Source organism: Strix uralensis, chromosome 4, assembly GCF_047716275.1.
Source record: "Strix uralensis isolate ZFMK-TIS-50842 chromosome 4, bStrUra1, whole genome shotgun sequence".
Taxonomy (NCBI): domain Eukaryota; kingdom Metazoa; phylum Chordata; class Aves; order Strigiformes; family Strigidae; genus Strix; species Strix uralensis.
In genome coordinates, this window is record NC_133975.1 from 97,778,102 (window position 1) to 97,802,865 (window position 24,764).

A 24,764-nucleotide genomic window follows, 5' to 3' on the forward strand; every position below is an offset into this window, starting at 1 on the left:
AAAGTATTATGTAGATATAAGAATAACTATAACTGTCAGATGGCAATATTATGTTAGTCATACAGTAAAAGTATATGAAGCACTGGAGTACTCATACAAAATACATATTCTAATCAACAGTCTAAATTCAAACTGGCACTGAAAGAGATTCACACTAATCATCAATTAAACCTTTTCTGACATACTGAATAAAATGTAATGAATACAAACAAGAACACACACTTGTTAACACCAGAGACCGGGGCGGGTACTCTGAATGAACCAACAGTTCCTGTAGACTTTTTGTTTCTATGAGAATTCATGCTATGTTATTTCTGTATTGGGTATTTACCAAGCTTTTAAAATGTCAGAAATAGTCAATATAAAGGTTATATCAAGTTTAAATACATGAAAACTCTAATGAAACTGAGGGGCAAAAAAGTATTCACCATGCACAATAATGAACTGCAGTTGTGTCAAATCACTTCTGTAATGTTACTGGAAATTCAATTACTGTTTAACACAGCTCTTTTTACCTTGTCTCTGTAAGAGCACTGCGACTAAAGTAGAGGATAATCTGATGAAGTGGATCAGGTTGTTTCTTCTCGGTCTCTTCCTCTTCCTCTTCCTCTTTTTTTGGAGGTGTCTGTCTCAAGATTTATATCAGAATATACAAATTAAGCTTCATGAGTAAGAAAAAAAATTGAGTAATTAAGCTTAGGAAAGGATTTCAGTAATTTTATTCTGTCCAATTTGTATTAACCTCCAGTATTCATTTTATTCAGCAGTTTATAGCATAAACTGCAACAATATGTGCCTGTATGACTCAGAAGGAGTTAGAGTATCTGATTATTATTCATATTTGATAGTAACATTAGAAGTTTCTCATTTGCAAGGTATTGAGAATGAGACAGCGAAAATCTTAGGGAAGCCTTATTCAGCAGAAATTACGTGTTTCCAGTAGATTGGAATTGAAAGAAAGTCCCGGCTCAATTATTTAGCAGAATTATTGGTAAATGGAACTATTTTTAATATCATCAGATACATCCTATTCAGATTACTGTTTACTACAATACTTTCATATATCATTTCTAGGTAACCTTGATTCAACAAATGTAAGGACTGCTCTTATAGTCAACTTCAAACATTTTTTGGCAGTTTGAAATAAAACATAGCCAGCACTGGCAAAAGAGCAGTGCATCACTTTTACCTTACTTGTGTTATCACCCCTTCATAGAGTTTGTAATTATTGTAGAATTATTCTAATTATAGTAATAATTGGAATTACAGAAGTTCAATTTAATTCTCTAGTAAATCTGAAAGAATTGTAATTACTGTTTTGATTAATGGCCTCATTCCTTCCTTTAGAAAGAAGCAGCAAAGTCAAACAAAGACTGTGACCATATAATTGTCCAGAATATGAGAAGAATATATTAGCTGTCATTTTAAAAGATCTATACAACCTTCTATACAAGTGGGTCTTTAAAAAGCACATGACTGCTTTTACTAACACTGAAACATCTCCTGATGCATTTATGCATTTTCATGTGATCCATGAAGCTATATACTCATTTTCATTGTGTTTATATACTATGGTGATAGGCCCCTTGGGAGTATTTTAGACAAACTAACTACAGAGAGGGAAGAGAAAAAGAAGTAGTCTTTCTGAATCAATATTAAGTAACAAAATGCTGAAGCTTACCAATCACTTTTATCAAGTAAACAAGTAAACTAAATTTTTGCTGAATATGGCTGCATATACTTACTTCTCCTTACAATGTATCAACAAGAAAACAGCAAAATTAATTTGTATCAAAGCTGAAAATGTTAAAATTAAATATTATGCATCAACAAAAATTTTAAAAAGGGGAAAAGGATCAATTGTGTCAAGCTTTAAAAAACCAGTAAATAAAATATAGGAACATAGGAATTACCATAATGACAAAAATAGTCTGACAGTTCATCTAATCCATTTCTCTTCCCAAAAATGAGTATCGCATAGTTTGTCTGAAGGCATAAACTACCTTAATGCACTTCAGTGTGCATCACAGGATGAATGTCTTTTTGACCACAGCAGAAAATGACCTTATGCCCTGAAGCATAAGGATTAATATTTTATAAGTTTATGCATATGCATACAGTACACCAAAATTCAATATAGGTTATAAGAGATACATAAAATATACACTAAAGTGGGCAGTGAAAAATATGCCCAATTATGTCAGTACTTACAGCCAAATCCTGAACTAGTTTCTCCTCAAATGAATATTCCTCTGTTTCTATCCAATAGTTCTGATAGCCATGGAGGAAGAGGTTAATAGAACGGTGCCTGGGGGGGGTTGTGAAAGTGAGATCAAGAGGGGTAACGGAACATAGTATAACAGCTCAGGTGGTTAATGATTAGTAAGGATACATATTTGTACAATTCTGATCCTCTGATTGGTCAGTGAAACAAAATGCAAAACATAACTAACAGTGACAAATCTGCGTGTACTTTTGAACGTTTTTACTATTTTTTAATACACATGTATATATTACTTTTTGTTTTGAAGGCTTTGGGAGTGCTAATATACATTATATGTGAAACTGCAGGACTGAAACCTTAATGCAAGCATGGGAAAAATACACACTTGAACAGACTGAGAATGAGTGGGTGGGATTTACACCTATGAGATGTAAATCTAGTTTACTAGATTTAGGACATTGAGACAGCAGAAGTTGGCCATCAACACCAAAATAATCATGAAGTGATTTCCAGCATGTTATTTGCAGACAATCATTGCCTTCTTCCACATAGAGAAGCGTAACCTCAGCTTCTTTTCTTTCAGTTCCAAATCAGGGCAGTGTTAATGTGTCCTCAAAGAAGCTGGATTAGAAATACACAAAACCTGCTCTAGAAAGTGACCAATTTTAGAAAACTCTTAGGCATATTAATTACTACTATACAGTATTCATTCATTTAACTTTCCACAGAAAACACAGCTCATGGCAATAAGACTACACATAATAATTGCCAAACCATTCCATCTTTACATTACATTTAGGGGAGAAGTTTTGTTTCGAGGTGCACAACATGAGGGTACAGAGGTTGTTCCACACAGCCTTTTCATTTACTTTTATCCTGCACCACTAACAAAAGCTATACATATTGGCTGTATACACTATGATGTGTTTAAATACACTGTGCACATGAATTATTATTTTATAATGGAATAGCTATTGAGCCAACCTTCTAGGCTCTTCTGCTGGCACTGGTGCCATTTTATTACCAAATTTCAAAAACTGACCAATCAGAATCCCCTCTGAAAATTGTACAAATTCATGTTTTATGATAACATCAAATCATGGCTGGGAAGGAATAAGTGTGCGCATAAGCAAGAGGCTCTCCACAAGTTACATTACCGTTAACTTGAGTATAAGCCTGTCATACTGAGTTTTTTCATGTACTTTTTCCAGCCAAACACGTTGAAAGGTGCTCAGGAAGAAATTGCTAATTTTGTGTCTGAAGAAAAGCATATAGGTTTTCATTGAAGAAAGGCACAAGTTAAATTCAATAAAGTAGTCAGAAAGAATGTATTCGTAAACTGTGTATGAAAAATTGCCATGTACAACTTCGCTGTATCTATGTGCATATACAGATGACAGACAATAAGACAAATTTTTTTTACAAATTAAAGACATCAAACATAAAAACCACACATCTCAAAGAAACATTTATCACATAAGACACTTTTTCAAAGCCATGTACATTAACTAAACACAGAACATGAAGAATTAGTATTTCCTAACTTAACTGATTTTTTTTGTTGTTTGAAAAATAAAAATATTTTACAGTACAACTATTTCTTTTGTATATCCAGGCACTTCTCAGAAAAGGGAGTACTTCTACAGTAGAAGTTAAAGTAATTTTTCTATGATTTAACAAATGATTTTGATTTTTCTATGATTTAACAAAACCTCCACATGAATAGACATTTCAATTTCTGAAATAGCTTACTGGAATTCCTAAAACTGATGCATATAAGAATGCATTTTGCAGAAAATTAGATTAAAATATGAGTTTAACATTAAATTATATTAAAAGACACCTAAGTCTCCAGAAAATATTCAAATAAAAGAGCTCATTATTCACTGAAGATATTAATCTTTTCTAGGATAAGTGAAAGGGTACCACAATGCTTGCTTACTGCCCTTTAAATTAATTGATTCTAGCATCAAATTTAGAACTAACACTCCCAATATAAAACTGCGACTAAAATGAGGAAATATACAAGATAAGGAGAGCTGCACTTGAAACTCTGGCTCAGGGGATTTACATAGCTCCTAGAATTAATCATACCCTGCTAGAAATGTCTTAACAACACAATCAATTTAAACGATGGAGATAGTTATAAGTGCATAATACTGTGATAGCCTTATTTTCCCATCAGAATCCTATGATTTATCTAGAAAAAATATGTGTCTATAAACTAATGAATTTTAAAACTTTGTTCTGCACCTATCAGTTGAGCAATACACCTAGAAGCCCCTGCTCATTGCAAGGGAGTTGGACTAGAGGACCTTTAAAGGTCCCTTCCAATCCAAACCATTCTATGATTTTATGATTCTAAGCCCAAAGTGTCTCACTCTTGCCTGTTTTGAAGTGCAGACACCACAATTAATTGGCTAAAATAGTTTAATGACAGATCATTTTTCGAATCTACACGATGAAATAACTAAAGATTTGCCTCACATTCATATTTAAATTAGGAGTAAACTCGACCACAAAATCTACCAGAAAGTTTGAGAAGAACCATCCTCAGTATTTTTAACACACAAAAGATTTTAATGAAAATTACAGATAATGTAAATGTTCTACTTCAATGAGGAGTATTCCATATTTTCTTGAAAATGAAAATACAGATTCATAACCCATTTTGCCCCTTGGCAAGTGTTCCATCAACCTCAAAAATAATAAATAAAAGTGGGGTTTATTTTAAAGGCAAAAATAAGATGAACCATTTTGATCATCTGAGTGCTAATATGTATTCCAAACATTTTAAGAAGTGATAAATCCAGAATATGGTTGTAAAAAAAAAAAAAGCTCACAAAAATGTTATACTGAAATGGGTGCTCTTCATACCACTTCCTCTTGTTTTTCCACACACAATTCTTGAAGATGAAATGGTTGATGCTAGCCAGTTTGCTTTATGTTGTTCTTAAACGTTTTCAGTTCTCTGGTTCTTTAAAGATTGCCTGGTGCTAGTGTGACAACTTAGAGAAGTTATTACAGTCTAGAATTACTACTTTTTGTAAAGGAAGGATGTGTGCTTTTTACAGTATACCTGGCTTTTTATTTGTCTTGTGCAAACCTAATATTCTTCCAATATGTTAGTAGCACAGCTACAGACCTTTAGCCAACATCAAGCATGTAGACTGGCTTTAATAAAGGCATTTAAAAATGCAATGCAATTCTTCTGTTAAATAATTTGCAAACAATCTTTGAACAAAAACATTAAACATGAAAGGTGGAAAAGTGCAGAATAAGGTGAAAAGCAAACTTAAAGATGTGCTTAGGCTGTATCTGAATAAAAAGCAGATTTGTTGAGAAGGTACAGGATAAAGTAAATGACCCCAGTGCTGCATGGTCTTAATATTCTGTTTAAAGCAGTAGATGGCTCCAGGCAAAGGATGTACTTTATCTTGGACTTTGTGGTATCCACATTCAACTGGATTAAGAAGCAGAGCAACACACAAGTCCAAAATATTATTCTGTACTGCTCTGCCCCTATAGCCGCTTTAATGCATATAACATTCAGATGTAGGAGCTAGAGATTGCCTGAGGCAAGCTAAAGGGCATGAAGCATTCATGCAATAAGAAAGGAATAGCCGTACAAAGTTAAAAAAAGAGAAAAGAATACAAACACAGGAGAATAAAAAGTAAAAAGAGCAACCAATCAGAGGCAAAAAAGGGACAGAAACAGCAACATCTTAAGAATTTTCACAAATAACTCGAGGAACTATACAGAGTAACAGCTGACAAAAATGAAGCGTTTTGGTTTTGAAGCAGTGTAATTCCTATGGTCTTTTCCCCCTCTGGTTATTTGTCATGAGACAAGTATTTTGCTACTGTGAGGAACTAGCTGGTAACTTACCAACTCTTTTGTCTCAAATAAAATTACATAGGCCTAACAATGAACAAACTTGTAGGTATACACACAAGCAATATTTGCACTCAAATGTAAACAAAAGTTATGAAAAAATAAACCTGTAAGCCATTTACCTTGGCAGGTTGTATAACGGTGCCATTCGGAAACATGCAACAACAGCCCTTTTGCGTTGTTTTGACAGGAGTTTGTGCCAAACAGCTTTCTTTGATCTCAGTGGTTGTTCAACCTATGAGAAAATATCTTCTAGTACATACAATGGAAACTTTTCAATGCTTATTCAAAACTTTCTTTTTAGCTAGTGTTTAATGTAGTTAGCAAATTAGAAAATGTTACAAATGCTCCCCATCATCTGAAAAAAATGCTTTTTTTTGAGTTTTATTTTGTTGGTTTTTTTTTGTTTTGTTTTGTTTTTAAATTAGTAAGAAAAAATACTGGGGGCCTTATATATAGTATCTCTCAGTTTATACAGAAAAACTCAAGATGCCAAAGTATCTCACGTGTGGGACTCCTTGGTAAAATTCCAAAACGGTTATTTTGTCTGTTTCTAACTCACGTATTCAACTGTTTCTGTGAATGAATTTCTGTGCTATATCACTTGTGAATGAAACAGATTAACTTTATGTGGGAAGAGTACAAATGCCTTTTTGTATTTAAATTTTATCAATTAAATGAACAGGCAACCGATTCAAAAATTTGCTACAGCATACTCAGGTGCAGATATAGGAGATGGGCTAAAACCTGTACATTAAAAATAAGTGCACATACAAACATCTCTTCTTAAAATTACAGATTTTTCAGCTACTGAATAGTGATGATTTGTATACTACTGGCAACTGTCCACAAAGTTTTGCAGAGGTAAATACATCCTGAGCTTTCCCTGAAGGTAAACCGAGGCACTCCAACAGATTACATTAAAAGCTTTGCATATACAGACATCTGTATGTGCATGTGTATGCACATGAATGCATATGCTAAAATAATTTTCATCTGGAAACTTTAATAATGACACTCACTGAAGTCAAAATAATTTCTACAAGGAAAAAAGAACTCAAGCTACTTTAAAACACAGTATAGACATTTAACTTTTAACCTGTTCCAGATGATACAGAGCAGCTGAAATCCTCTGCACACGTTCCACATTTCTCTCAGGGTCAGCAGGTTCATCACTCTTCAAAATGTCTTTGTACAGATTTAACTGCCATTTCACAGCTGGATCATCAGACTAAAAACCAACATATTTTGTAATAGATACTGAATTTGACTACCGCCACTATTATTCTCATAGTATAATAAAGAACATTATAGATACTCCCGCTTCATCTGTTCCCTTTTAGTCAAAATCTGCTAGCAGCTCAGGAAAATGGCATTAGGTTCTGTGTTCCATTGGGTAACCGAACTCAATTCTTAAACAAGGTTCTGTATTTTTATTTCATGAAACCAAATAAAGCACCCTGGACTTCTGTATCCCATTTAACTCATTAAAAATAAGGAAGCACATCTAGTACTGCGATTGAGTTTAACTCCTTGCAGAACTTCCCTACCAACAGCGGAAAGCTGTTTTATGGAGTCTATAAAAGCTGAAATTTCAGCAGGTGAAGAGTTACAGCCAAAGGTCTTGAGTTTTTTGCAAGACAGAAATAGAAAAAGTACATTAGAATTACTTAGTGTGTCCAATTTAAATTTACGTAAGCACAAATTTATAGCAACCAGACAGTCGTCTCCCATGACAGATTAGTTACTCCTACTATGTTCAAAGACTGTAAGCAACAATGTAAATTATTTATTGTTTACACAATTATGAGGAAACCATTTGGTATCACCTTTGACAGTGTATTCAGCATATAAAAAGCAGGAACATAAATGTGCATGTAAAACTCTTAAGTGTTAAGATGACACAAACTTTTCTTATTTTATCATGTCACTTCAAAATGCATATATTCTTAGAAATACTACTTAATCATTAGTGCAAGTTAAGTTGAAGAAGAGAAGCTGGAATACGTTTTTTTTTCTTCTTCTTGGATCAAGTTGATTCTAAGTAATAATAGCTTTAAAACTATCAGTATCTCATTCTTTACACTTGTCCCATTCTATTGGACTTCCTGAAACTTGAAAAGTACCAGCCAAAGCTACAAATAGACTAATTATTGTCATGAAAAAATTATGAAGATGTTAAAATAGCAATTTTTCTAATAGCTTTTCACATTCTCTTTGTTTTTGTTTTTCACATATCACGATAAACAAACCAATTGTGACTTCTGTGTTTTAAAAGTGCACATCACCATCTTCCAGACAGATTTTTTTACGTTACCTTTTCCTGCAAATGTAAGTTGTTACGTAAATGTTCTTTGACTTCATCATCGGTGTCCCTCTGTAGAAAGGTAGAAGTATTTTTCAATTCAGATTATGATTCATCTCATAAGTACAACATAGAAAAGCTATTATTTTATTATTGAAACTGAAATTCTTTTGTTTTCAAAGTACATAAGTTACCAGAAAGGCATAGGACAAAGGCTTTCCTCAATTTTGACCACAAAACAAGGATTAAACTTTGAAGAGAATTAAAGATAACTAATGGTATTTCAATATTTGGTCCAAATGAATATGCATATGTAAAAAAGTATGTTGTATACAAATGGAAAATGAGATGGAAATGATGGCAGCTGTCTATACACACCACTTTTTCCTTGTGAAAGCACAATTAGCAGCTATAATTGCTTATAGTACATTGATATATTTAATTATATTGACTGCTTAGATATCCATGCCTCAAAGTTCAGTTTATAAAGTTCTGCTTATTTTGCATTAAAAGCTATTATAAAGTATACACTTACATGGCTGTATCTAGTCTTAGCCAAAGAGATGAGCTCTTGATCCCCAGGAGTACACATATTCAAACCAATAGGAAGCATCTTTTTAAGTGCAGCTACAATCAAGGACGTTTGTATGGAGTACAAATCCCCTCTACGTTTTGATTTCTTTCTCTCTTGATCTTGTCCTCCAGACTATAATTAAAAAAATAGAAAAGTAAATGACTGTAATTCTCTGATCACACACTTTTCCAACATGCTCTTCCCCCTAATGGTCCAAGGAAACAATATTCCTGATGTAGTACTATTAATTAAAAAGTCTACATTAGAGGAAGGGTGTACAGGCTTGAGCGGGAAATGTAAAGGAATACTTCTGGTGTGTGCCAGTGCAGAAACTGCAATAACAGTAATATTTTAATAGTAGTAACATACTTTTGTGTGCATTCATACATATGAATCTAACTATATTTTCTGGATCTTACCTCTCAAATAGAAACAACCCCAAAATTAAAAGCTGAGTCAGTCTCAGAGACACTATTAGTTCTCAATGTTACAGAGACAAATTCAGGATGTTTACATTTTTGTTAGAAGCTTACATAAAAGTAGTTATCCAGGGTCTGAATGAATTAATATTGTCTGATTTATCTCAACTGAAAAATACCAGTATCTAAAAGGCTTTGATTCAATGCAATAAAATGCCAATAAATTAATGCCTTTGGGAAAAGCACTGCCCTTTGTCTTTGACTAATAAAAGTAAATCTGGGATGAAAAATTAAGTATTCTGCATCTTTGGAGATCATGAGTAATAGGAAAAGGAAAACAAAAGAGACAGTGAAGTAAACAGCACAACAGAGTAACATCTGCCCTATCTTCTTACAACAGATACTGTACAACATTTCATACACAACTTTTCATTTATGAGACAGTGAACCAAAATTTTTAGAACAGACTCATATATTTAATGAATGTAAACAACAACAACAACATAAAAATAGCCCAGTTCTGAATTCTGTACCTAGATTAAACTCCTACTACGCTCAAGGGGAGTTTTGCCCAAGATAAGATTTCAGGACTAGGCCTCCAGGCTTATACAACACTACAAAATAGCAAATGCTTGCATTTAACCCTCCACATCCTTTTCCCTCTGTCAATTAAGTTTTACTGACCACTGTTTTTATAATACATTGTGTAGTTCCACATAAGGATACAGCAGAATCAATTGCAATTCATTATTTACCAATTATTACCACACTTTTATCACAATAATCACTGGAAGAAAAAAACGGCAGCCACACATGTTCTATTCAGTGGTAAATTTTGGCAAATTCTGTCTTCTAGATGGTGAACCTCTGTGTACGTAGCTGGTGTTGAGCATTTGGCAGGTCAGAGGGAACACACAATGGATGTGGCTTCCTTTCTTAAGGAACTAACAATTGCAAGAGAGTACTTTGCCTCAAAGCTTTGCTTTTGGAAGTGCCTTAGAAATAGCAGTGATGTAATGGCTATAATAATGACATTGTTTGTACTCTACATTGACAACAGACAAACAAATCCCACAATGTATCACTGTATTCCAGTGGCGTCACTATGCATCTCAAATAAGGAATAACAAAATAGGTAATAGATATATTTAAAAAAAAAATAAAAGTAAAAGAAGGAGAGGTACTGGTTTACTTTTCTGCATCTTTATGCTTGAGGACGTTTTACACATCCAATTTTCTTTATTTTCACTTGCAATTAATAACTAGGTATGAACAAGATAGGTGAGCCTTAAAACCTGAACATTTTTAAGACATGAAAAGAAGATCCATTCTGCCTTTGCCATCAAATTCTGCTGTCTGTGAATTCACAACTCCTGATGATAAATGTGTAAGTATAGTCACAGACAGAAACCTAAATAACAATAAAATTATGTCTCTTTCAGTTCTAATATGCACCTATATGAGTAAACACAATACCTTAATTTCATATGTGAAGAGCATTAAATTGGATATATTTTGCCTAAATAATTAACTGAGCTAAAAGGACCTCAACAAGAAGAATGATATAATCTCATTGCCTAACAACACAAAACGATCTTACTTGTCTGAGGATTTAAACACACAAATGGACACTTCTTCAGCAAACATACACAGAAAAAGAATTACAGATTCTCCAGTAGATTAATAATAATTAATTATATAATCAGAAAGAAGAAAGAACTTATACTTAAAAAAACCAGCAAAAATTGGTTAAATTGATGGAATTAATATTTTTAGTATTTCCAACCCTCCTTAAACCTTCAATTTTCTGAGATTATCATGAGAGCATTCATTAAATCCTACTCTATATACCTGGGGAAGTTTGACAGTACCAAAGCATGAAATCAGTTTAACACAACTGCTCACTTTTTAACTTATGTCTCCAATTTCATAGATTAAAAAGTCTTCATAGCATCACGTGTGCTTCTCAGCACACAGGGTGAAAGGAAAGATGAAAGGGTTTTATGCTCCATTTTGCTGTTCATTCTGCTTCACCAGTGAAGAACACACCATAGGTCAGAAAGTACTCATCTATATTAGAAATTCATATTAAAAAAAGATAATATGAATGATGCAAAGGAAGGTGGACTATGGTTCACTGGAGACAACACTTTGAATACACTAAATACACAAAAGACACAATGGTTACTCAAAAGCTTTGTCACACCTCACATCTTTAGTAAAGAACATTTTAATTTTGGAAAAAGGTAGAATTTCAACTCTATACCTTATCTAAACTTATTGGTTCTAATACAATCTTCTATTAATCTACAGACAGGGAATAGTTTATAGCACATTTCTCCTGAATATCTTTCTTGAATATCACAAGCCAAATACATGTTTCTGGTGACTCTACTTAGGTATCACATTTACAATGTCTGCTTCAATATATTAGCAGAAAAATCAGAATGCAGAAAGACAGCAGAGGCAGAATGTACGTCTTAAATAATTAGAAAAAGTAATTTTACTACATTTTCACATTAAGCAACATGTGGGAGTGCCAGAGGGAATTCCAGCTGCTCTGGTCCATTTCTGCCACTTTAACTTGGAGAAAATTTTTAGTAGGTGGAACCTGGGCCTTTACTTTGTGACGCCACTGCTGTGATCAATGGAAAGAATGCTTGGAGCCTGATCATCTCTAAATCTGAAACAAAGACACATCATGCACTTTGACCTGTACCTTTACTTGCATGGCCTGTATGAAAGAAAAATAAAGGGGGAAAAAACATAAGTAAAAGAGATGAAAAGATGATAATTTTACAAGTTAGTAATAAACATACTCAGCTTTATCAGGACAATAAAAATATTCTAAGTAAGTTTGTAGCTAAAACAATAGGCTGTAAGTGTATAATCAAATTCAGCTTAATCCCTATTAAATGATTGAACTGAATTTATCTGTCGCTGTTCAGCACTACCATTTGTTTCTTCAGCACATCAGGAAGTACATCTAGTAAATAAGCAAATTCATATACTAATTATTGCACTTTTTCTCAATATTGTTAAAAGGAGGAAAGTGTCTGGAATTCTGCATAGTCCAATAATGAAAAATATTCACATTTTCACCAAAATAGCTCTTTTTACCTCTTTTCCCCACCAAAATATGATTGACAAAAAATTATGTTTAGAAATGGAAATCAAACTATCACTGTGAAGATGCAGCATTTATAGATGAATTTTGCCATTGCATAGCTCATTACTGTTTTGGAGACAGCCTGAGAGAAAACTTGACTTAAGCTCATATCTCTCAGCAGTACCCATTTTGAGAACACTATTATAAACTCAACTGTAACTCTCATACATACACTTTTTTTTTTTTACCATAAATACACTTAAACAAACATGTATTCCATAGTCAACACTGTATTATCATTGTGTCAGGCAAGCTTAAGAAGATAACAACAGAACCATGTAGTTATGGTAAAGTGGCAAAAAAATTCAACTGTTACTCAAAAGAATCCTTGACCAGGCATGGGAAAATATTATAGAAAACTGTTGAATAAAAACAAACAGAAAAAAACATTAATACAAACAAACTCCCTTCTGTGATAGCTCTAATAGTAACTTTATTTTCTTGAATTAGCCTCAAAATGTTGAAGACAAGCTATTTTTAAAACCTCTTTTTATATCCTACTGTATTTATATCACATAGTGAAGAAAACCAGCTACAAGTCAAGAAAGACTGAAAGACTAATCATCAAATTGTTAAGCATCTTAGAATCTTCAATAGCTTACTCAGACAAACAGCAAATTTTAATTGAAAATTTCAATTGCGTGAAATATGCAGATGCTGCACAGACATGGCTCAGCAGATATACACTGAAGGTAAGTAAAGACAAGACGTTAATTATATTTCATGTATTAGAGATGACCATAAAAGTAATCCACTCGTGATTTACCACAGTATATCTAAAGGAAACGTATTCTATGCAATTGAAATAGTCTTAAAGAAGAGATCTAAAATTATTACAGAAAATACTAACACGAAATCCTCTAATTATCATAAATTTGCAAATAATATGTATTACATATTACAAATGGGCACAAACCACAATGTTGTTTCATAATCCAAACTTGGATTTTATGACTGCCTCAAACTTCTATAATAGGTCTATGCAAATGCTTTTTAAAAACAGATACAAAAAAATTAATAATGAGGGCCAGTCAAATAAAACTTCAGTAGGTTATGCAAATGCTTAGCAACTGAGGTTATATATCTAGCAACACATTCATTTTGATTCTAAAACTTACACAGAAAGATTACCCGCATATGTATTACACATCTATTACGTACATGTAAATGTATATGCTTAGTCTTTTATACCAATTAACTGTAAAACACAATAGGACATCACTGAATCTTAATCAAAATGTTATTTTATCAACAAACCTATGAAGGGTTCAAAAATAACAGATTAGCGGAGTTGAATGTGTTTAAATTCTCCATTTCAACACTTCTATCACAAATCTGTTATTTCAACGCAATCTAAGTTACCAGTCTCTCTCAGACTGAAAGTTCTCTAACTTACCATTCCCCTCCGAGCAATCTGCTGCCATTTTTTTAGAAAAGAAAAATTAAAAAACTTGCTCAGCTGTTAATACATTTATTTGAGAAAATATTAACAAAGTTAATATTGTATAATCAAAACACAATGGGTACTTAATCAATTTATTGATTGTAACAAGGAATCATTTGTAACCCCTGCTATTAGCTAATGATAAATAATCTAATCCTAATCCTTCATCCTCTGCATATTTTTTTTTGCATATGGCATGTAAAGATACAGGACCTTCCATACCTTACACACTAGTACTATCACAGTATCTTGTATATTAGGAAAAATACGAAGTATATGTTGTAAGACAGACAGTTGTCTAAAGCAGTCTGAGATCAGCATGGGCCTTACTGCTTTAAGAGACACCAAACTGTTCTGTCTTGGGCCAACTGTTAATAGCCAATGTTCATATTCACATTCTCATGCTTGATAAATACAGGATATGATTGCTTCCACTAAAAATGTGAATAAAGAGGAACTGGTGATGAAGAGGAAAGTGCTAATTATTCTGTTAACGTACTACTTCCTGACCTGAGTGTTAATATTAAATCAAAAATGATAAAAATCATGTTCCTTAACAGAATGTCCTCTACTGATTATTCTCTGAGGATATAAATTAGTATCAAACCTTGTAAGAAGCCCTGAAATTCAGTTACTTAGAGAATTTCTTTTTTATTCTAAACTATGCAGACTTAAAAAAAAAAAATATATTCAGATCTAAATGCATGCTTTAATGAATGCACTGGTTTTGGGGCATTTACATTATGTATTAGGAAATGTTATCCATTTCCTGCTTAGAAACCATATATAGAAAACCAATACAACACTTTAAAAGATGCCTTATGTACTGTATCATGGTATTTAACTCATGAAACAAATGCCTACCTAAATGATCAACTGTTCTTCAATCACTCCTGCAGTCATGGTACCATATTAATAAAATATTAAATCATGAACATTATGATCTTTTATTTCTTCCTATATTAGCAATAACCATGCACAGTGTCCCTGAACGCTATGATTTGATATTAATGTTTACAAAAAAATTATACGCATATAAAAAAATAATCTCCCTGTACTGTATACCCATGTGAAAAATAGCGCATTTACATATTTATACATAATATATCTGTATGTTTCAATATACACAACAGGCATTTGAGAATGTAATCTCAAAAGCAAACTCTTACAAATTTGGGTCATATAGATTCTTGATGTTAAATTCCTGTGATTTTATTCAAAATGGAGCAGTATGTGGGATACATATTCTTTATTTTGTAAAGATTTGTTTTGTCATTCCTGTCATGCCAGACTGACTAAAATATGTCACTAACAGTTTACATCATATTATCCTATTATCAATACTGCAGTGAGACACAATTTAGACTAAATATGAATCACCTGATTCTAATCTGTCATGTTTTAAAAAAAGTACACCTAATTCTTGGCTCCTCAGGCCAATTCTAATGCATAATATTGAAGTATACGTATTAAATGTATGTGTAGTGATTGCCATATCATAAAAGTACAGAGCTACATGTTAGACTCTGTTATTGTGCAACTGATCATCAAATAGCCTGGACTGTGCCCACTATTCGTCTTGCTAATGAGAAGAATACAAACATTTCTATTCTATCACACAGTTTCAATTAGCTGCATCTTGAAAACAAGGAATCATGTTATAAATTTTCCTTTTCTCAAAATATGGAATTGCCTATATAGTTGAATTGCTGTTTAGTGTCAGTCATGAACTAATGATGAGCAGAAAATCTGTTATTTTTGCTGTAAACTTTCCAATATCAGGGTTTGTCTTAACCAAGTTTCAGAACTTAAAACAGAAAAGAAGCAAACATTTTTTAAAATAATTAGGAAATGTAATGGCACATTTTATCTGACTCTATTGTCTAAAGATGGACTTACAGTAGCTAGGTTACAGACATTCAAAATATAGTCAAATACAGAACAATAAACTCCACCACTTCTTTGGAACACTTTCAAAATAGGATTACTCCAAACATGTTACAAATATGAATAAAACAAAGAGTTCTTTGCTACATTTACCAACACTAATTTGGAATTAGACTTCAGCTGGCTTTAGTTGAGTAAGGCAATCTTCCTCAGCTAATGTCAAAGAGGCATTTTTTACCTTGACAACATGCATTTTCTCTATTATACAGGTAACAAATGCACTTTCCAGCCATCATGTCAGCATCTTGTCATATTGAAAATGAGCAAAAAAGAAATTAATGTGGTCATTAATAAGAAACAAGAAAAACAGTGCACCTGTGGCACACTATATGTATGAATAAAGAGGTATATGCAAAGACAGCATTCTTCCATCAGAACTGACAGAACAATACTGACATTCACAAGAAAAAGATTAGGCAACCAATGTTTCTTCACTTGCTTTTATAAAATAGTCTACCTGTTTTCTTTTTTTGTGAAAGATCAACAACCCATATTATATATTACAACCCATTTTCTCTTATACATGTATCTTTTTCAAATCAAGACCTTTACTTTAAATCTTGTGTCTTTGACTACTTAGCAGACATTTAATAAATAACTCTAAGGTACATAGCCTGTACTTTGCATAGTAGTTGTCATGTCTACCACCAAGGTTTTGTTTTTCCTACCAGCACAACAGCTGCAATCTGAGTAGATTTTCAGAGCCTTCTTACAGCACACTAAGCACATGCTGAAGATTTAACTGATCCACAAATTTTTATTAACTTACTTTAGACATCTTGCTCTTGGTGTCTCCTGTTAAAAATGCTAAATTGTTGATTTCGTTCTGAATCACAAAATTTTGTTCTTCTCTTTTGAAATTCTAAAGATGAAAAGAAAAAAAAAAATCACCAGAAGTTTCATTCATCCACATGTACCATGTTTATATTTAAAGACAGACTGAAATGGAAGAAAAATTATGCATCTTATCTTACATGTGATTTACACCACAGGATAAAAACTTCAGCTACCATTCGAAAGAGTTCATCAGAATCTGCGTCTGGTTTCTTCAGCCAATTGGCTCTAATTACAAAAACAAGAGAAATTTAAAATAAGACATTTTAAATAAGACAACTGAATATAACAATCTCTAAGGGATCAGGTTACATTTGGATGGTCAGTCTTGCAATTTATGAGAATCACTTCAATTTTCCATGGCCATAGTTAGAGAGACCATTTTTCATGGCCGCTTAACTCATCTCCATTCTTGGCTACTTATTGCTGCCTGCTCCTCCTGCCCATGCTGCCAACACATATTTTTGTGCCTATTCTGTGAACCAGACTAGAAAACAGACTTGACTGAAAAGTAGAACACTCTCTCTCTCTCTTTCTCCAAGTATTTATCTTCTTTTTATTTTTCCCCCCTAATAAAACTTTGTTATGAAAATTTTGTGCTGATCCAAAAGAAAACACTATAATGGAGAAAGGAGGAAGAGTATAGGGAAATCAATGAGTGGGTAGAGCTGTAAGGACTGCTTCAGTTGGTTTATTTTTGTAGTCCAGGAACTAATACAACTTCAGTCTGGGTCCATCTACATAAGGATGCTCAGAAAACTTGGGGAAATGAACTAACAAATGCAGCCCCTGTAAACATCTCTAAATTAAAATGCATTAATATGACCATACATAAAGTGGGCATCTGACAGCAGACATGGAAAGAATTATTATGTTGTAACTTATGCTCATTAACTCTGTCTTTCTAGTTGGATTTCTCCACAGCCCAGTTAAATCTGTGTTTTTTAAAAATTTAAAATGTTTCCTTGCCAACAAGGTCTGACATAGTAAAGCCTTGAGTTCATCTAGAAAAAGCAAATAATTCTCAGTGTAAATTAGTTCACAGCATAAATGATCATGCACGCAATGAAAATGCTCCTAACTAGCCCAATATGTACTAGTGACTAAAAAATATAAGTAGACAATGATTGCATACAGAACAATGTTATTAAGGATAGGATTAAGATACTGTAGATGCTGAGATACTAGAGATACTTTAGATGCTCTTCTGAAGAGCATCTTGGGGTCACATTCTGGGACAAATGAAAGGGAAAGTGTAAGCACAGAATAATCCTTCATTAAATGGTTGAGGAGAAAAACTGGTGATTCCAAAGGCAATACAACGTTGTCCAAACACTTTTTATTTGTCTTAGAAAAACCAACACAAATGATTAACATCTTTGTGGTATCATCTACAAATAGAATGATTCAACTGAGGCAAAATAGTTTTTCAGCCCTTCATTAGCAGTTAAGGGGTTTAGCCATTTTTTAAATTTTTGTAAGGCATATGCATTTGTAATGTCATTGGGCTGTGGTAGCACAAGTCTGCTTGGGATATGCATTCTCAATGATAATAGCGCAGTTACAGTACAACCAAATAAGCCAAATGCATGTGAGAAAAAGGCGTGAATTCAAGGTATATCATTCTGTAAGTTAAGAAACTTAAAATACGCAGGATCTGAATCTCAGCATAACATTAAATGCATTGTGTTCTTTCTGATTATCTGATTGTGGACTCCAGCACACTAACTAATAAATATGAGTTCAAGTATTAGTTTTTATTTACCTGTTGTTGTCTACATAACGTATCAACATTGGATAGAAGGCATAAAGGTCTCTACAAAGAACAGCAAACTCATCAAGAATGAGTAGCTCAGCTTCTTGGGTGTCAGTTTTACTATCTGCTCTCAGTTGCTCCTCTTCCACCACAATCTTTATAGCCTTCTTCTTTAATTTCTCCAGTGTTGGAATAAAGTGAGTTTTGAGCAGATCAGGCCTGGCTTTGCTGATGATGGGTTGAGCATAAACTATAAATAAAAGTATAAATAATCCTATGATTAATGCATAATTGATAGTTTTTATCTTAATAAGAACTCTGCAGTTCTAGAAAACATATAGGTCATAGTGCTTCACATATTTCTGGAACATCATAAAATTATTAACAAAATCATGAATATAGCTTTGTAACAACTGTGTATTGAGATATTAAAAGCTAGGGAATTGAGATTATAAGTATTTCGATTTTATGTCAATTAAACTACCATGATTTTGGCAAGTCACATGTCTCTAACTTAGAAGCTAAACAAAGTAGGGACTGAGACACAAAGTTCTCATAAAAATACCGTTGGGGGTTTTTTTTGTGTGGTTTTTTGTATACAGTGTCAGAATATGGTCAGAAGACAGTGTTCTGGAAGAATTCCTTTACCTCTTTTGCCTTGGACAAACTAAAATGCAAAGAATGAATGACTAATTCAAGATCATAGATCTATTTTGTACAAGCATTAATAATAAAAAGCAGATCACCTGTGTCAAAAATCCTTGCAAGAACCACACTAGTACATTATCTTCCTACATAGATAAGCAGTCACTATGAAACTGCAAGCAGTGGTCTCTACAATTAACTCAACAGTCTCTACAATTAAGCAACAGTTTTAAACTGAAAGAGGGTAGATTTAGATTAGATATAAGGAAGAAATTCTGTATTGTGAGGGTGGTGAGGCACTGGCACAGGTTGCCCAGAGAAGCTGTGGCTGTCCCCTCCCTGAAAGTGTTCAAGTCCACGCTGGACGGGGCTTTGAGCAACCTGGTCTAGTGGAAGGTGTCCCTGCCCATGGCAGGGGGGTTGCAACTAGATGATCTTTAAGGTCCCTTCCAACCCAAACTGTTCTATGATTCTATGAATCTATGATTTTCTTGACAACTTATTGCATATTATACTCTTACACTTTTTAAGATGAATGATAAAATTTGAATACAGTTGTACTGATTTTGGCTGGGATAGTTAATTTTCTTCACAGTAGCTAGTATGGGGCTATGTTCTGGATTTGTGCTGGAGACAGTGTTGATAATACAGGGATGGTTTTGTTACTGCTGAGCTGTGCTTACACAGAGTCAAGGCTTTTCTGCTTCTCACCTCACCCTACCAGTGAGTAGGCTGGGGGCGCACAGGGAGTTGGGATGGGACACAGCCAGGACAGCTGACCCCAACTGACCCAAGGGATATCCCAGACCATATGATGTCATGCTCAGCATATACAGCTGCGGGAAGAAGGAGGAAGGGGGGCGGGCATTTGGAGTGATGGCATTTGTCTTCTCAAGTAACCGTTACACATGACAGAGCCGTGCCTTCCTGGAGATAGCTGAGCACCTGCCTGCCAATGGGAAGTGGTGAATGAATTCCTTGTTTTGCTTTACCTATTAAACTGTCTTTATTTCAACCCATGAGTTTACTCTCTTTTATTCTTTTGATTCTCTCCCCCATCCCACTGGACAGGGAGTGAGCGAGTGGATAGGTGGGGCTTAGTTGCTGGCTAGGGTTAAACCACAGCAGTAAATTTCTTTAGCTAGCTAGCTACTAAATGTTACAGGACATTTTGAGAAATCTGCCTGCTCATTTAATAGCTGGCGCAGTTACTCAGGCAAAGCAACCAATTCTGAACTTGGGTTACTCCTGGAATTATTTCACCATATACACTTTCTTTCTCTTTTGTCCTGATATTTCATGAAAAGAATTCACAGGATTTATACTCTCTACTGCAATACTAAGTTTGTGGGTGTCTTGAAAATCAGTGGAATTCACAACTCCAAATTAAATGCAAAGGCTCTTATACAGTGCATAGAGAAGGTAAGATTTTCAAAATTCATTACGTTGTACAGAAAGCTCTGTGCTTACAGTGATGCTACAATGCATGCATAAAAAATAATAATAAAAAATCAAAATATCTTTACCTTTTTGTTACTTATCTACTTTTTATTTTTCTCTCCTGCTGCTTTTAATTTCAATTTATTATTATTATATCACTTGGTAATATGGTAAAGTGTAGAAAAGTAATTAAATATTATTAGGTACAATTACTCTTTAAAAATATTTACAGTACCTGCAATTCTTTTCATCCAAGATGCTTCATCTATTCCCAGATTGTTGTTAATGATTTTCAGAATGTTTCCAAGAATGATGCTCAGATGCTCAGATGTTATCATTGTACAGCAAAGCCCAGTACTTTGAGGAACACTCTCAGTCCCTCTTTCCCACCAGTAGGACAAATAGTTGCATAGCATGGGTAAGATAACTTCAATTACATGAGGCATTTCAGTATACCTTGCTCCAGACTCTGCTAAATCATTAATTTCCTTTATTAGTCCATCCAACTGAGGGATCTCTGGACACATCTCTTCTACTGTATCAGGCATACCTAAAACTGCAAGTAAAGGCAGAAGAGCAAAAGATTAATTAACAAAATAAAAGAGAACACGTATGTTCATCTATGTTTAAGCCCTAACTACAAATAACATTGTCACTCACGTTTTTCCTTGTCACTGACTTGGGCAGACATAACTGTAGTAAGACTTTGGGGTATATAGGTCTCATCTCATAAATTATGTGTTTCTGATGATGTGCATATAGCGCTGATGTAGACAATAGCTGCCATAAAGCTATGGTTTTACCATAAGGTGTCCTGCAATTATCTGGTGAACAGCCCAGCTATGTAAAAGTGTAGAACTGAGAGCTTATATAAATATTGGATAAACTCTAGCCATTGTTTCCATAACCATTCACAACTCATGTCAATTCGCAAAAGATTAAATCCACCTCAGAGAAAAGGAAACAAACAGCTCAAAACTATGGCTGAGATTAAAATTAAACTGTATCCAGTTCATGAACTCTGCACATCTATCTCATAACAAAAATGCCAGGAAAGAATTCCAGTTGTCAGATGCTTGTATTAGAAACTGAAGGGTACTTATTCAGCAATTAACAACCTATCATAATCTAGTTCCAGTCACTCTAGCAAAATTTTTCTTCCACCAGTGCTGCTTCTATAAAGTAGAGCTGACAGGAAGGAAGGGCTAGTCCAAGCTTTTCCATAACTGATTTTAGATGGGAAAACCGTTATGAAGCATATGGAGTCAATCTACCTACTTTTTTTTTTTTTTGTTTAGAGGAAAATGATTTTGTCAGGTAATGACTCTTACATGGATTAACAAGGAAAATACTGAAATACTTTAAGATATGAGGGTCCATCAAGAGTAAGTTGGGAGAGAAGCAAACAAAGAAAATTTATGTAGGACTCATGCTCATTTGATTAAGTTTTCATGGAATCAAAGTCATATTCTGTCAGGAGTTCCCTATACCAAACTGCATTGGAGTACCAGTAACATAAAAAAAAAAAATAGATAATTTTCCTGTTCACATAAATAAGATATTAAACCTCTTGCATGTTGCTAGTAAGAACACAACTGTACAATTTTCTAAAAATTTTTGTAATGTAGGTAAGATTTTCAACTAAGCTTCAAATACTACAATATGCAGTTTAAGAAAAGAATTCAAACATCATGTTCAGAAAAATATCCAAATATCCTAGGAGAAAGGGAGCAATGTTAACACAGTCTCAACAAAGTGCAAGGCTAACATGACAAGTAATAAAAGAGCAATAGTAGGAGTTCTCTACTGAGGCGTACGTTTGGCTTTTATTCATTATTACAATTTCTTTCTATTACTATTATCTGGAGAGGAGCAAACACTTCCCCCCCCCCCCCCCCCCCCCACGAGGAACACTACTTACTTGCTCTTTCTCTTGCACTTTTTGTGTTGAAGACAGATAATGGGTTGTAATGGTTGAGAGAAGGTTCAAGGAATGCTACTGGAATGGCTGCTGCAAGAGAGGCTAAGCACTCACCAAGTGCGGGACGCTGCCTGTATGAGAGACACTAAGAGTTACCTAAGAGGAAAAGTCTTTCACTAGGCTTTCAATGTCTAACATGCATTATAAAGTAGAATTAACATTTATTGCTGATTTAGTTTATCTTTTTAAAACATTAGGAACAACTATTCTGAAAAACTGTTATTTCTCACATGAACAAAACTGTTGGAAATTAGAGCGGTATAGGAAACACAGTTTTTAAGAAAAAACAAACTTCACCAAGTATTGTATATTAAATGCAAATTGCTCCACAGTGCCACTGTGTGACTACAAGCTATAGAAAACATGTCTAGAATATGCACAAAGAATAGATTAGTAACTGCATATTCTTATTATACCTTTGGTTTGCTTAAACAAAGAGCAAATGTATATAATCAATAGGAATTTGTTTTGGCAGTCATACCCTTTTTCAAGATTTCACTTCTTTGCTGCACGTGTATACATATATATATTTCTTTTGCTTCACACATCACACCATTTACATAGTCAAATGATGAGAAAGACTATTGCTACTTATCGAAGATTGATTTCCTGACTTTATGGCTTTCTGTGTGGCTGTTCTGAAAGGGGCAATATTGCATTACCCCCAGCAACCTTCCCATGTTCCTATTTGTCTGTTCTGTGCTAGCACTAGAACTCAGACAGCATCTTGATAAACTGGATGAAATAACTGGTCCAGCTAAAAATAAACCTCACCATAAAACCAAAACTAATCAAGCCAAAGCAACAGCGACAAAACATGCTCATCATCTGGCTGCATAAACATTATTTTCCAGAAAAAAAGAAAGGGGTGGAAATGTATGCATGAAGGTGCAAGAGATTCTGAGACAGTCCTTTTCAGCATAAGACCAGACTCACACTGGCTTAAAACTAAAGCTAAGGTACTCTTCTGAAGTTCTGAAGCACTGTTTATATAAAAGATGCCTTACAGATTTTGTTACACTTGACATACAGATTGGATAAAGACAGCACACACCTTCCATCCTTTGAAGCTCCATGGTTTTTTTGGAATAGGCATGGACCCGTTGGAGTGGGTCCAGAGGAGGGCCACAAAAATGATCATAGGAACCTGTGAATAAGGGCTGAGAGAGTTGGGGTTGTTCAGCCTGGAGAACAGAAAGCTCCGGGGAATCCGTATCGTGGCCTTTCAGTACTTAAAGGGGGCTTATAAGAAAGACAGAGACAGACTTTTTAGCAGGGCCTGTAGCAACAGGAGAAGGGGTAATGGTTTTAAACTAAAAGAGGGTAGATTTAGACTAGATATAAGGAAGAGGTTTTTTACAATGAGGGTGGTGAAACACTGGAACAGGTTGCCCAGAGAGGTGGTAAATGCCTCATCCCTGGAAACATTCAGGGTCAGGTTGGACGGGGCTTTGAGCAACCTGATCTAGTTGAAGATGTCCCTGCTCATTGCAGTTGGGTTGGACTAGATGACCTTTAAAGGTCCCTTCCAACCCAAACCATTCTATGATGCTATGATTGTTCAACTTCCAGGAATAACAACAGTCTTTTTAAGATTCCTTCGTGTCAACACAGCCTTCCTCATTATATGACCTAAAGTCAGAGATGTGACCCACCTACTACCTCATCTTCAACTGCTATGTCAATTTTTATTTCACAACCATGCTGGAATGTGAAGAGATATGCAACTATATACCCTCCAACTTCTTTTGTTGCAGAAGAAACAAAAGAAATTGGCAAAAGCAATGGCCTTACAAAATTGAAAAACATTATAAAAAAGGATTTTTGTTCACTTGGGTATTTCATGTAACATGATTCGCATAACATGACTATTTCAAGGTGAATGCTCATTCGTTCTCTGTACAGGATTACTACAGTTTCCTGTTGGTTTACTACCATCAAAGAAATGGAAAATGCAGAAATCAATTACCACAAAATTAAAAAGAAACTATGTGCTCCATCTATATATCTCTGTCATTTTCCTTATGTTCTGACTGTACATTTTGCAACAAAATATATGATGCATTAGTATCACAGATAGCAACCACAGAACGCTTCACTAAAAACCAAATTCTTGATAATGTTAGAATTC

At 34.1% G+C, this 24,764-nt stretch overlaps 1 protein-coding gene across 1 annotated transcript in view; it reads right to left on the reverse strand.

Moving 5' to 3' along the window:
• The window catches only part of RYR3 (ryanodine receptor 3), a 265,038-nt gene that overhangs the window by 46,343 nt on the left and 193,931 nt on the right, over positions 1-24,764 (reverse strand). Inside the window, exons 65-76 of the mRNA XM_074868153.1 lie at positions 22,574-22,704; positions 20,888-21,208; positions 18,577-18,817; positions 16,952-17,039; positions 16,747-16,839; positions 12,137-12,151; positions 8,960-9,130; positions 8,437-8,496; positions 7,219-7,350; positions 6,242-6,354; positions 2,212-2,308; positions 516-625 (exon numbers count right to left, since the gene is read on the reverse strand). Of these exons, the coding sequence (XP_074724254.1) occupies positions 516-625; positions 2,212-2,308; positions 6,242-6,354; positions 7,219-7,350; positions 8,437-8,496; positions 8,960-9,130; positions 12,137-12,151; positions 16,747-16,839; positions 16,952-17,039; positions 18,577-18,817; positions 20,888-21,208; positions 22,574-22,704 (1,572 nt within the window). The remainder of the gene's footprint in view (positions 1-515; positions 626-2,211; positions 2,309-6,241; positions 6,355-7,218; positions 7,351-8,436; positions 8,497-8,959; positions 9,131-12,136; positions 12,152-16,746; positions 16,840-16,951; positions 17,040-18,576; positions 18,818-20,887; positions 21,209-22,573; positions 22,705-24,764) is intronic.